The 10976-nt window shown below is 32.6% G+C and overlaps 2 protein-coding genes across 2 annotated transcripts; both read right to left on the reverse strand.

The window, feature by feature from the left end:
- Window positions 1–1483: 1483 nt before the first annotated feature.
- On the reverse strand, window positions 1484–6024 carry LOC107911982 (triacylglycerol lipase OBL1). Its single transcript, XM_016840005.2, has 5 exons — window positions 5557–6024; window positions 2744–2940; window positions 2634–2667; window positions 1928–2544; window positions 1484–1848 (listed from the first exon to the last, which is right to left on the reverse strand). Exons 1-5 carry the CDS (start codon window positions 5864–5866, stop codon window positions 1582–1584), a joined length of 1425 nt encoding a protein of 474 aa, XP_016695494.2. The 5' UTR covers window positions 5867–6024; the 3' UTR covers window positions 1484–1581.
- A 2323-nt stretch (window positions 6025–8347) lies between these two features.
- Window positions 8348–10359, reverse strand: LOC121209666 (triacylglycerol lipase OBL1). The gene is made up of 5 exons (XM_041080691.1): window positions 9978–10359; window positions 9698–9891; window positions 9554–9587; window positions 8852–9468; window positions 8348–8768 (listed from the first exon to the last, which is right to left on the reverse strand). Exons 1-5 carry the CDS (start codon window positions 10288–10290, stop codon window positions 8499–8501), a joined length of 1428 nt encoding a protein of 475 aa, XP_040936625.1. The 5' UTR covers window positions 10291–10359; the 3' UTR covers window positions 8348–8498.
- Window positions 10360–10976: the final 617 nt, after the last annotated feature.

Below are 10976 nucleotides of genomic sequence, written 5' to 3' on the forward strand. Positions count from 1 at the left end.
AAGATTACATATTGTTAGCCTTGTCGGAGTTGAATGCTTGTTGTAGGCTTGATATTGTGATCTTGTAGCCGAACATTTGATGATAGTGGAGCTCTTTATCGGACTCTAAAGTCCCGTGGTTTTTACCTTTAATTTAGAGGGGTTTTCCACGTAAAATACCGGTGTCTCTATTTATTTTTGTTGTGGTTGCATTAGTTTATTTGTGGTTGATTAAGGTTGCTAGAGAACATATCTTGTGCTATTGTGCTTGCCATAATTTTTTACAGGAGTTATAAGGAGAGAAAGAACACCGGTTGTGCTTTCGCTTTGTTTCGGTTGTTCGGTTTCTTCCTAACATTTGGCAGCATGGAGCAGACCCTTTTGAGCTGCGAGCAAGGCGATGGCAAGGCCCTTTTCAATGAAAACTTCCTTTTCATCACTTTCTCGTAGATAAAAGTAATCGTTTTCCTCCATTCTTTTGCTCCATAATAATCGAATAACCTTCCATATACTCACTTCATTTGGTTTCAGCATTAAATAACGGTCTGCTTGGTATTTGTTAACAGCCATGGCTTTAATTAATCAGACAAAAAACACCCAGAAGAAGAAGAGAATACTAGGCTAGCTTTGGCTTGATTTGGGTGTGAATTTCATAACCTATTATCAGCTGCTTAAATATTGTCGCAAACTTACATTTGCATTGCGGGATATATGCTTTGCTTTCTCACTCATCAAAGGAATTGAAAACCATGGGAATAAGGAATTTATAGATGGGGTAAAATAAAGTAGAAACATGAATACTACTTTCAACTATCTTTAACCAAAGGCTCTTCAGCATTTGATAATGTGTAATTAGCTCCTTAATCAATGCATGTGTCACGTTTGATAAATTAAATCATAGATCATTTATTTCATTTGGGTTAATATCCAATCACCTTTAATAAACAGCATTTATAAGTTTTGAATATATAGAAGTTGCAACCAAATTGAATCTACAACTTAATTGATTTATATAATCATATCATTAAGAGTTAGCATTTAGCAAGAAAAAAGTTGAGTAAAAGAGGAGGATCATGACATGGTGATTGCTTATACATTTAGCAAATGGAGATTCGGATTCTAATCCTAAAGTTTTAATTTGTTTGGTCAAGAATAACAAGATTGAAATGAAAATATATATCCTAAGAGTGACTATTTGGGAAGGCATTGGTTCTACAACTACATGAGAAACACATTTCACTCCATTTCATGTAACACATATATAGGAGACAAGCTAAACAAAATTTATCATACAAATCAACTTGGGCTTTTTACACCACTGAAATTTTGCCAGCCACAAATGTTAAAATTTGGGTTCATACTTTTGGGCTGAGGGAGACATAAAATTAATGATAAGTTTGAAAGGACGGTGTGTTTACTTGCGGTTAGTGTAAAAACAGCGGTGACGGTAAGATTAGACACTGCAACGTAATACGTCAAAAAGTAAACTAAATGCACCGCACCCTACCACCCATTCAAACACACCCTTAACTATATATATTCACAATATCATGTTCCGTAATGACATAAATATGAATAATGTTGGAAGTAAAAAGATTAGAATTATGGAATCATTTCTTGGGATGGAAGAAAAACATCGGAGGAACCAAGACGAGTAGAGTTAACATAGTCTTGAGTAGAATGAGCTGAAACTCCAGGGATCACCAATCCAATTATCCTAAAAACTCTTAAAAACCAACCTTCTTTGTACTCCGCTCCTTTAGAATAACATATAGTGAAGCTTCTTATCAACTCACAAATGGCGTTTATCATCATTGGTATTGCCGACAACGGTGAGAAATAGTTCTTGTTTGGTATTTCTGCTACAACCTGCCACAAAACCACACATTTATTACTTGCAACCTGTATTTGTTTGTCAAATGAAAGATAGAAAGGGACAATGTCTTACCTTTCCTTGATAGTGCCTGTTATAGTAGACGCAGGTGCCAAAGTGCTTGAACATTAGATCCTTGTCATCATAAGGCAACCTCGGCACCATATCATTGCAATAAACAATTCTGAAATAACGTATTTTATGTTCTTCCAACTTGCTTTCCATGTATTTCCCGAACTTCTCGTCCCCGACTCTAGGTTGGCCATATGTATAAACCCCCTCTAATCTCTGCAACAACAATTTCTCTTCGTGGAGAAACAAAATTGCAGGAAAAAGAATGGCTAATGCCCCGCCCAAACTATGACCTGTCAATATATACTTTGTGTTTTCACTTTCGCTCAAGAGTGCTTTTAACTTGTCTCTAACGAAATAATAAGCTAAGGGTTCTTCCCGGGTTTCGTTTGCTTTGTATTCCATTGGCCACCCTACGTTCTTTTGTAACCCAAGAGCTTTCATAAATCCGCCATGGATTTTCCCCATTCCTTGAAGCTCATACCAAGACAAATCGAAGTCCGAACACCATGCATCTGCATCGAATGGCTCCGTTCCTCTAAAGGCAACAACTATGGTGTCATGGTTTTCACTTTTATCACGCATAAAGAAGAGTTGCGTCGTGGCTTTTTCTTGGTAATCTGCCAAACCAAACACACACAAACAAATGGTGATGCATCCCCATTGCGGATTTAAGTCTAACAAACTTCAAGACATTATCGGGTCTTACCATTCCAGTGATCATGAAGCCCCATGTACTCCATCTGCCAAAAAGATTACAAAAGGAGTTAATTATTTGTCATATTTCAATACAATTTCTCTCAGTTCTTTCATATATACCTTCCAATGATCCTTGACAATAGTTTCAATGTAGGCTCGATTCTCATACGATGCTTTGGAAGCCATCATCGACAGTGCCGAATAATAGTGGCATCCATGTTCGGGTTTGATCTTACTGTCCAGCTTCATTCTCTTGTCCATATTACCGATGAAAGAGATGAATATTGCCGAATCTTTATCTGGCTTCTTAGTCTTTCCTGTATGGAAATGGGGAAAAAAATATTACATTATTGATTGTTCGACATGCATAACTTTTATGTTACGTACTCAGGTATGATCGCTCCAAATAAGTATATGTATGTTGAATTCTTTTTTAAGTTTTGGTGGATCTGTAGAAGAGTATATTCTTTTATATATACAACCCAAAAATGCCTTAGACACACAAGTCAATCTTTACATAAGCATTTTTTTACATGTAAATCTTATTTTCGCACCAAATCCCTTCGAACATGGTCCCTTTCTAATCAAACCACTATAAAATTCATTCCAGAAAATGCAGGTTCATGAATTAAGATATCAGGAAACATTAAGTCATACTTATTTAGGTTTTCTATCTTTTCTTATTTTCTTTTGATTCATTCTTTCTGTACTGGGTCTTCCTCTGTGATTCTCTAGTAGTTAGGAACAGGGAAGACGGAGGGAGAAGAAAGGCAAGATAGAGATGCATGTGACGAATTAGAAATAAGGACTGACATGTAAAAAACACTTACTATTGGAAAGGACCATATTTAACGTGGTAATAATTTCTCCAGAAATAAAGCGTTACAAAAATGTTTGATTGATTTAGTTTTAGTTTACCCAAGCCTGACTATTATTTAATATGACCACTATTTGTTTATATTTATATTTTTATAATTAAATTTAAATATATATATATATTTTTTAAGATAAAAGATGTAGATGAGGAGACTTGAACTAGGACTTTTACAATTAAATATTAATTTCTGCTTTTTTCTTGAAAAAGAAAAAAAAGGAAGAGGCTGCTAAGTGACGGCAGTAAAATAGTGGAGCAGGGTAGGTAGGCTTTGGTGCACCACCGACATGGCCCACATTCATCATTTTAAATAATAGTGGACCAGGTAAGCTTTGGTGTACCAAACTATTATTTAATTTCTATCTATATTACGATTAAACCTTTAATTGATCCAATAATAACCAATTTGATTTTTTTAAAAATTAAATATTATTATAACAAATTTTTTGTCTTCTAATATTTTTATATGATTTTTTAAATAAAACAATTAAAAATTAAAATCAACCTAGTTTTCAAAGGTTAGATTCAATATTAGTCAAGATTTACATACGAGTGATTTATCATTTCATCTATAATTTAATCAATAAATATATATATTTTCTTTCACCCATATGCTATCATAATTTAGAAAAATAAAAAAATTGCAATGGTATATTAATAATATTGTCTTCAGTAACTGATATTAAATTCTCTTATTAAAAATATGACGTGTCTTATTATTATATCTAACAAATAACTATTTTATAAAAAGAATTACCCACTTTAAATAACTTTTTTCATAAATAATCGATTCAAATCAGTCCCTTATTTAATAAAAAATACTAAAATTTTATATTATATTTTATAAATATATATTATTAAACTTTTCACCGATATTACATTACAGATAATTTATGAACCCATTTTAATATGAATTACTTTTTGCCAGTATAACGAATATTAAAAGCATCATTAAAAAATAGTTAAAAGTTTTTTAAGTATTTTTATGATGCCTTATATATTAAATCTATGGATTGGTTTTTTATTTTCTTAGAATTTTATATTATGAATTAGATTATATTTTATTTTTTTATTTAAAAAATGAGTAAATTAATTTTAAATTAAAGAACAAATCAGTCTGTCTATTAAAAAATTCATCCACAGTTAAAAATTGATTTTTATATATTGACATGAAATACGTGTGTAATTGTCTAGTTATTTTGTGAGCTACATCGGTTTTTAATCGTAGAGATGAAAGGACCAATATACTAATTGATTTAATATACAAAGTTTAATCTTATCATTTCTAATAGAAGAAACAAAATTTAATTTGACCCCTAATATAACTATCTATATGATAATTTTACGATGAAAGTGATATACTTTATATTCTCCACAGGAAATTAAATGTAAATTTCGTTTTAATTATAAATATATTTAATAAATTTTAAAATTATTTATACATCCATTATTGGATGTACTTTTTTCCAATACCCTTACAAACTTTAATAATATATTGTTTTCATATCAGCCACTACCCTTCCTTTTGGTTTTTTGCACACAGCAAGTCAACAAAAGAATCAATCCCACAAACCATAAGTTTGATGAGAGACTCAATAAAAGTAAAAAAGGCAATGTTCTGTTCACTTTCCAAGTTTAAAGGAAACATTAAAAGTTTTTACTATTAGTTTCCTTTATAAAAAGAAATTATACAATTAACTCAGAAACTAAAGTCATCACGTAATAAATTAACGAAATATCTTAATCAATTGTGACATTAATTAACGTGATAATTATCAAATAAAAGACAATTCATACCAATTGCTTTAAAAGCAGTGTTAAGAAAATCCTTTTTTTGGGAAAACAGTAGCATGAAATTTCATTGTCTTTTAATTAATTTGTTGGTTTGATAATTAAACGATGCTCAAGATTTTAATTATGAAAACCAGTTGCAGTGATACGTGAAGTACTACTGAGACGACTTTTTTTTTGAAAAAAAAATTTGGTGAAGGATCATCAAGAACATCATATGCAAAACAAATTCAATGAGCATTGATAGCAGAGAAAGAAAGATAAATACCTCGTAGGAGCACAAGGAAGTTGTTAATAGCGAGAAGATTTAGCAACATCTCGATCTTGGATCCCATCCATGCCATTGGCTTGGACGTAAGCATGAGCATCTTCTGGGCCAGAATGGAGATGAATATCAGCCATCGGTATCTGAAACTCTCTTCAGTTTCCGACGAACTATCCACAAATTTCCGGTCCTCCAAGTTACTTGAAAACAAGATCCGAAACAGATCAATGAGTTTCACTTCTTCGGGTTTCAATAGCATGAAACTGCAAGAGAAACCCTTGTCGCATTCCCTGCTTTCTTCTTGCTTTTCCATTACTACTGCAGAGAAAATGATGGAAATTTCTCCGTTTCGACTTTCGACTATGCCTTTTTTTTTTTTTTTTTTTTCTTTTCTGAGATAGCAGTAGTGAGGCGATTTTATTATATTTCTTTACAAAGGATTGATTTGTATGCTGTCGGGCTAATGATTAAATAATGTAATAAATTTTATATTTGAGGATCTATTTATTTATTTATTTTAAAAATCCTTAGCATCTTGGTAACGAAGTATTTGGAAAATCATGGGTAATTATTATAATTAATTTATCTTATTAAATAATTTGATGTAATTGAAATATCTTAATTACAATTTTTTATTTTTAACAGAAAAGTGAAAATTAAAATAATTATACAAATAATTATATTTAAATTTAATTTTTTTAAAATATTTCTATTTTAATTATAAAAATTATCTTATAAACACGAATACATATATATATATATATATAAGTGTTTAAGATGATTTTCTTATATTATATAGGATGTGAGTGTGGAACAAAGCACTATTTTGTAACTTGTTTTATTTTATTTTTTATTGAAAAAACAATTAAGTGTATGAAATGACAAAATAGCCACGGGTGACTATAAATAACTACAATGACCATATTGTAAACCTTTTTTATCAGTTTAAAATATTAGAATTTGAATATAAAAAACTTAGTATTATTTGGTTGAATGATGTCAGTACTAGCCAAGAGCTGAAGTAAAGTTGTGACATTACATCTGGCCCCTCCACTTTATTAATTTCAAATTTCGTTTTCATCGTGAAGAACGTGGTTGTGGGTGGGAATGTGATGGATGTTTTATTTGTTTTAGAAAAAGTGGAACGCGACACATGCGTATGGTTTAATAAATGGAGGTAAATTATTTGATTATGTATAATTTTTTTTAATAGTGGTTCTTGAATATTAGAATGATAAATATATTAATTAGGTTCACATGTTTAGCTTTATAAATTTTTTTTTCATGGAAGTTGATATAAGAAAATAATGAAGCGGAAAAGACAAAATTTGGAAGATAATTATTAGACTGTGCTGCTGCTTTATTTTTCTCTACCAACCATATAAAATTATTAAAATTCAGAACAAAAGTCCTCAATTCCCTTGATTTCGACCCTTCTACTACCTTTGGCTAGCTTAACAGTAAAAATCTTCCCAGAAATAGGCTACAATCCTCTGCTAACAATCACAGTCAACTACAAATCCAGAATTATGAGATTATCAACCCTTTTTATGGAAACATTAAAATTTCATTTTTGCTGAAATATTCAAAATGCAAAAGAAGTGCCAAATTCCACTTTTTTTTTTTTTATGGTGGTGGTGGTGGGTTCCAAAGAGGAGTGGATCGTTGATTTGGGCACAACAGAATGAGATGGCAATTCAAAGATTATGACAAAACCAGACCATCATCTTTGTAACCTGCATCATACTTGGTCCACAATTTCAAGTTGGTTATCAGCTAACAAATAGGTTCTTTTCGGATGTCCAAAATTGACAGCTACTTCTACTCGTTTTTGTTCCACCACCTGCATGAATGCTTGTCATGTACCTTAATATAAAGCTATCACATGTGACTATAATATTATTTATTATTGTCATGTTATTGTTTTCTAATAGTATATGACAAAATTTAAATTTAAATATTAATTAAATAAAAAATATTTAGATAAAGAAGTTGTAAACCCGCTTCCATGAACAAGATTCGAATAAAAGTCTACCCAAAACCCAAATGGTATTCGGCCGAATAAAGTGGATATTTTGATCTGCTTGTTTTGGTATTAGAATCGGTAAACATGGAAGTTGAGTCAGCGTTTGACGGTGTAATTTGTGCCATGTCATACTTTTGTCACGTTTCTAACAGATGGTAATAGTAAGTGAGCAACATACATTTTTATTTTGTTGCAGTAGGCTGGATTATAACGAAACCAGAGTGTTGTTCTGCTTCTATTTCTGAATGCTTCCATCTTTCAACTTTTGTTATGGGCTCTAATTTTCTAATGAAAATGACTTTGTGACTGTAAATTAAAAAAGATCCTACAGACAAACAAAATCGACATTACAGATCTTACCAAGATTAAAAAAAAAAAAAACAAAAAACAAAACTATCCAATCAGCCCATGGTCTCTTATCCTTGTTGCACGTACAACTCACTCCAAAACAGTTCTTGATATATTTAACAGTGTCCATGGCAGCAGAAAACTCCCAGGATTCAACAACACCAAAGCATAGCTCTAAGTTTGTTCACTGATTGGATGTAACGTAGCTAGTAATCCTTTTATGCTCAGTTGTTCTGATCTATTACATGTTTATACTGTTGGTTATTATGGAATATATGCTTTTGATTTTATTGATTCTGTAACAATTAAACACTTGCAGTCAATTCATCAAAGGAGTTATAGACGATTTTACCACATAATATTTTTAAACTGCAATTAGATCATCATTTTATTGAGATAAATAGATAAGAATATTAATAATGATAATCTAAAAAGTGAATCACATACGGTCAAATTAAAACAAAAAAACACATATGAAGACTTAAACAGGGCTGAAACAATATTGATTTAGTTATCTGTGTCCAACTCTGCGAAAGAAATGCCGAAGTGCAACTGTGGTTCATCAGCAGCACTAGTTATGGTGGAAAGGAAGGGAAAGAAGATGGTGGTGGGATCCAAGACGAGTGGCGTTGACGTAATCTTGGGCGCAATGAGGTGGCAAACCAGGAACCAGCAGTCCGAAAATTCTAAGGAAAAACAGCACCCAACCTTCTTTGTAATCTTCTCCATACTTGGTCCACATTCTGAAGCTTCTTATCAGCTCATAAACGGCGTTCTTTCGCATGGTAAAACAGCCCCGAATCGACAGGTAGTTCTTGTATGGTACTTCTTCCTCAACCATCTGCATTCCAATTCCCACCATTTATTTCTCCTCTCAAAAATTATTTAAGTTAATGCATAGGAAAATATTATAATTTATCTTACCGACGCTTGATATTTGCTGTCGTAGTAAACGCAGGTACCGAAGTGCTTGAAGATGCCATCAAAAGGGACCCTAGGAACCATATCATGACAGTAAACATATCTGTAAAATTGAATCCCATGCTTTTTCAGATTCTTCTCCATGTAATTCCCGAAGGCTTCGTCCCCAACTCTGGGTTGTCCGAACGTGTAAACCGCTTCCAATCTCTCAAGCAACAATTGCTCGTCGTGGTAAAACAAAATCGCCGGGAAAATAGCGGCCAATGCACCGCCTAAACTATGTCCCGTCACTACAAATTTGGCTTTGGGGTTCTTTTTCAAAAGAACTCTCAACTTATCCCTTATGTCGTAGTAAGCCAAGGCTGCTCGGCGTGGGCGGTGGGTTGATTCCAACTCCACTTCTTGCGCCCATCCTACAATGTTTTGCATCCCCAAGGCTTTCAAGAAACCACAGTGAATCTTTCCGATGTTGGGGAACTCGTACCATGACAGATCAATGTCGGAGCACCAATCATTTAAATTAAACGGCTGTGTCCCTCTGAAGCACACAAAAATGGTGTCGTATTCAACACTTTTATCTCTAAACATGACAACTTGTGTGTCAGCTTGTCCAAGGAAATCTGCCCAAAAGTCATTATAATTTATAATGAAACATATCAAATTTATAAATAAAAATACTGAAAATCAAGAGGTTAGGTTGGGTACCATTCCAATAATCATTAAATCCCAAAAACTCCATCTGCACACAAATTAACATCGATAATGAATGTAAAATTCATTGATATACAAGTAAATCCAACTTCTTTTTACAAATAATAGCAATAGAAGAAACAAAAACCATCTTTATACCTCCCATTGACCTTCGATTAAAGCCTTATTATAAGCAGCATTATTGTAAACCGCCTTACAGGCCATGATGGAAACTGCTGGATAATACATGGGATTCCCATATTTAATATCACTATCTAACTTGGTTCTCATGTCTATAAATCCGATAAAAGACATAAATGTTGCGGCCTTATAGTCTGGAATCACAATCTTCACTGTTCGGGACATCATTAGGTTGGTTCGTCAGTTTCCAAATAAAGTCGAAGATAATGATAGAAGAAATGGTCGTAAAGATATATACCGTGCATGATATTTCTTATGAGACCAAAGAAACCACCATTAGCATAGAGAAAGTTGAGTGAATACACTATGATTCTCCCCATGATCTTCACTGGGAAAGCTATCTTAAGCAGAAACTTTTGTAAGAGCACAGAGATGACTATAAGAAATCTAAAGAAGACACTTTCCTGTCTCTCAAAAGAGGAGTGGATAAATTTTCTCTTCCTTAAATTACTAGAAAATAAGACTTTAACAGCATCAGACCATGAGGCTTCCTCAGAATTTATTACCAAATAATTTGAACAATACACTTTCTCGCTCAATTTGGCCTCCATGGTCAACACAGAAAAACACTAGCGGGGTGGGGGGATTTGATTGATTTTTGGGATGCTTGATAATCAGCTATGGTGCCAAATTTATAGGCAGAAAAATAATGGAGATAAGACGCAATGTGGGAGGCAGGATATATTACCTAGACGGATCACTTGTCTGGCCACATTATATAATTTTTTTCCCACGTGAAATGCATTTAATAGGATCAGAATAGCTTCATATTTTATTTGGAGTCGACATCTTCCTCGGGCATCTCAATGAAGCAAGTCTAAATTTCTATTATTGAAACGCATTTTACAGAAATTTAACTCTAAAGAAGAAAACCATCTCTTTCATTAATCCACTTCACTAACCCCTTTTTTTGAATTTGTTTAATTTGCGATTGATGGTAGGACTTTGCGGAATGGCTTCCAACAGATTCATGCCATGCCCTTTGCTAGAAAGGACAGTAACTATTATTTTGGTTTTGTGTGGAAACTGTAACACTCCTTTCCTTTACTATTGCCTTCATTGCAGCTGAAGCAACACAGATCCCTTTGTCTGGTAACTCGTACCTAATTTCTTTTTTATAATTATATGTATTCCGAATCAAAACGATATTCATGTAATATAAATTTTAAAATTTAAATTTAATCCGAAAAAGAAATTCTTCTTCCATTTTTTTAACCACTTATCGATAATACTTTTT

The sequence above is a fragment of the Gossypium hirsutum genome, chromosome A11, assembly GCF_007990345.1.
Source record: "Gossypium hirsutum isolate 1008001.06 chromosome A11, Gossypium_hirsutum_v2.1, whole genome shotgun sequence".
Lineage (NCBI taxonomy): Eukaryota > Viridiplantae > Streptophyta > Magnoliopsida > Malvales > Malvaceae > Gossypium > Gossypium hirsutum.

What these genes read in the sequence shown, in the direction of transcription:
- LOC107911982 (XM_016840005.2), bottom strand. Translation starts at nt 5,866, where the DNA reads ATGGAAAAGCAAGAAGAAAGCAGGGAATGCGACAAGGGTTTCTCTTGC. An exon ending in TTGTCAAGGATCATTGGAAG is followed by an intron (nt 2,668 to 2,743) that starts GTATATATGAAA and finishes TCTTTTTGGCAG; the next exon opens with ATGGAGTACATGGGGCTTCA. An exon ending in ACAGGCACTATCAAGGAAAG is followed by an intron (nt 1,849 to 1,927) that starts GTAAGACATTGT and finishes GTTTTGTGGCAG; the next exon opens with GTTGTAGCAGAAATACCAAA.
- LOC121209666 (XM_041080691.1), bottom strand. Translation starts at nt 10,290, where the DNA reads ATGGAGGCCAAATTGAGCGAGAAAGTGTATTGTTCAAATTATTTGGTA. An exon ending in ATTTAATGATTATTGGAATG is followed by an intron (nt 9,469 to 9,553) that starts GTACCCAACCTA and finishes ACTTTTGGGCAG; the next exon opens with ATTTCCTTGGACAAGCTGAC. An exon ending in ACAGCAAATATCAAGCGTCG is followed by an intron (nt 8,769 to 8,851) that starts GTAAGATAAATT and finishes ATTGGAATGCAG; the next exon opens with ATGGTTGAGGAAGAAGTACC.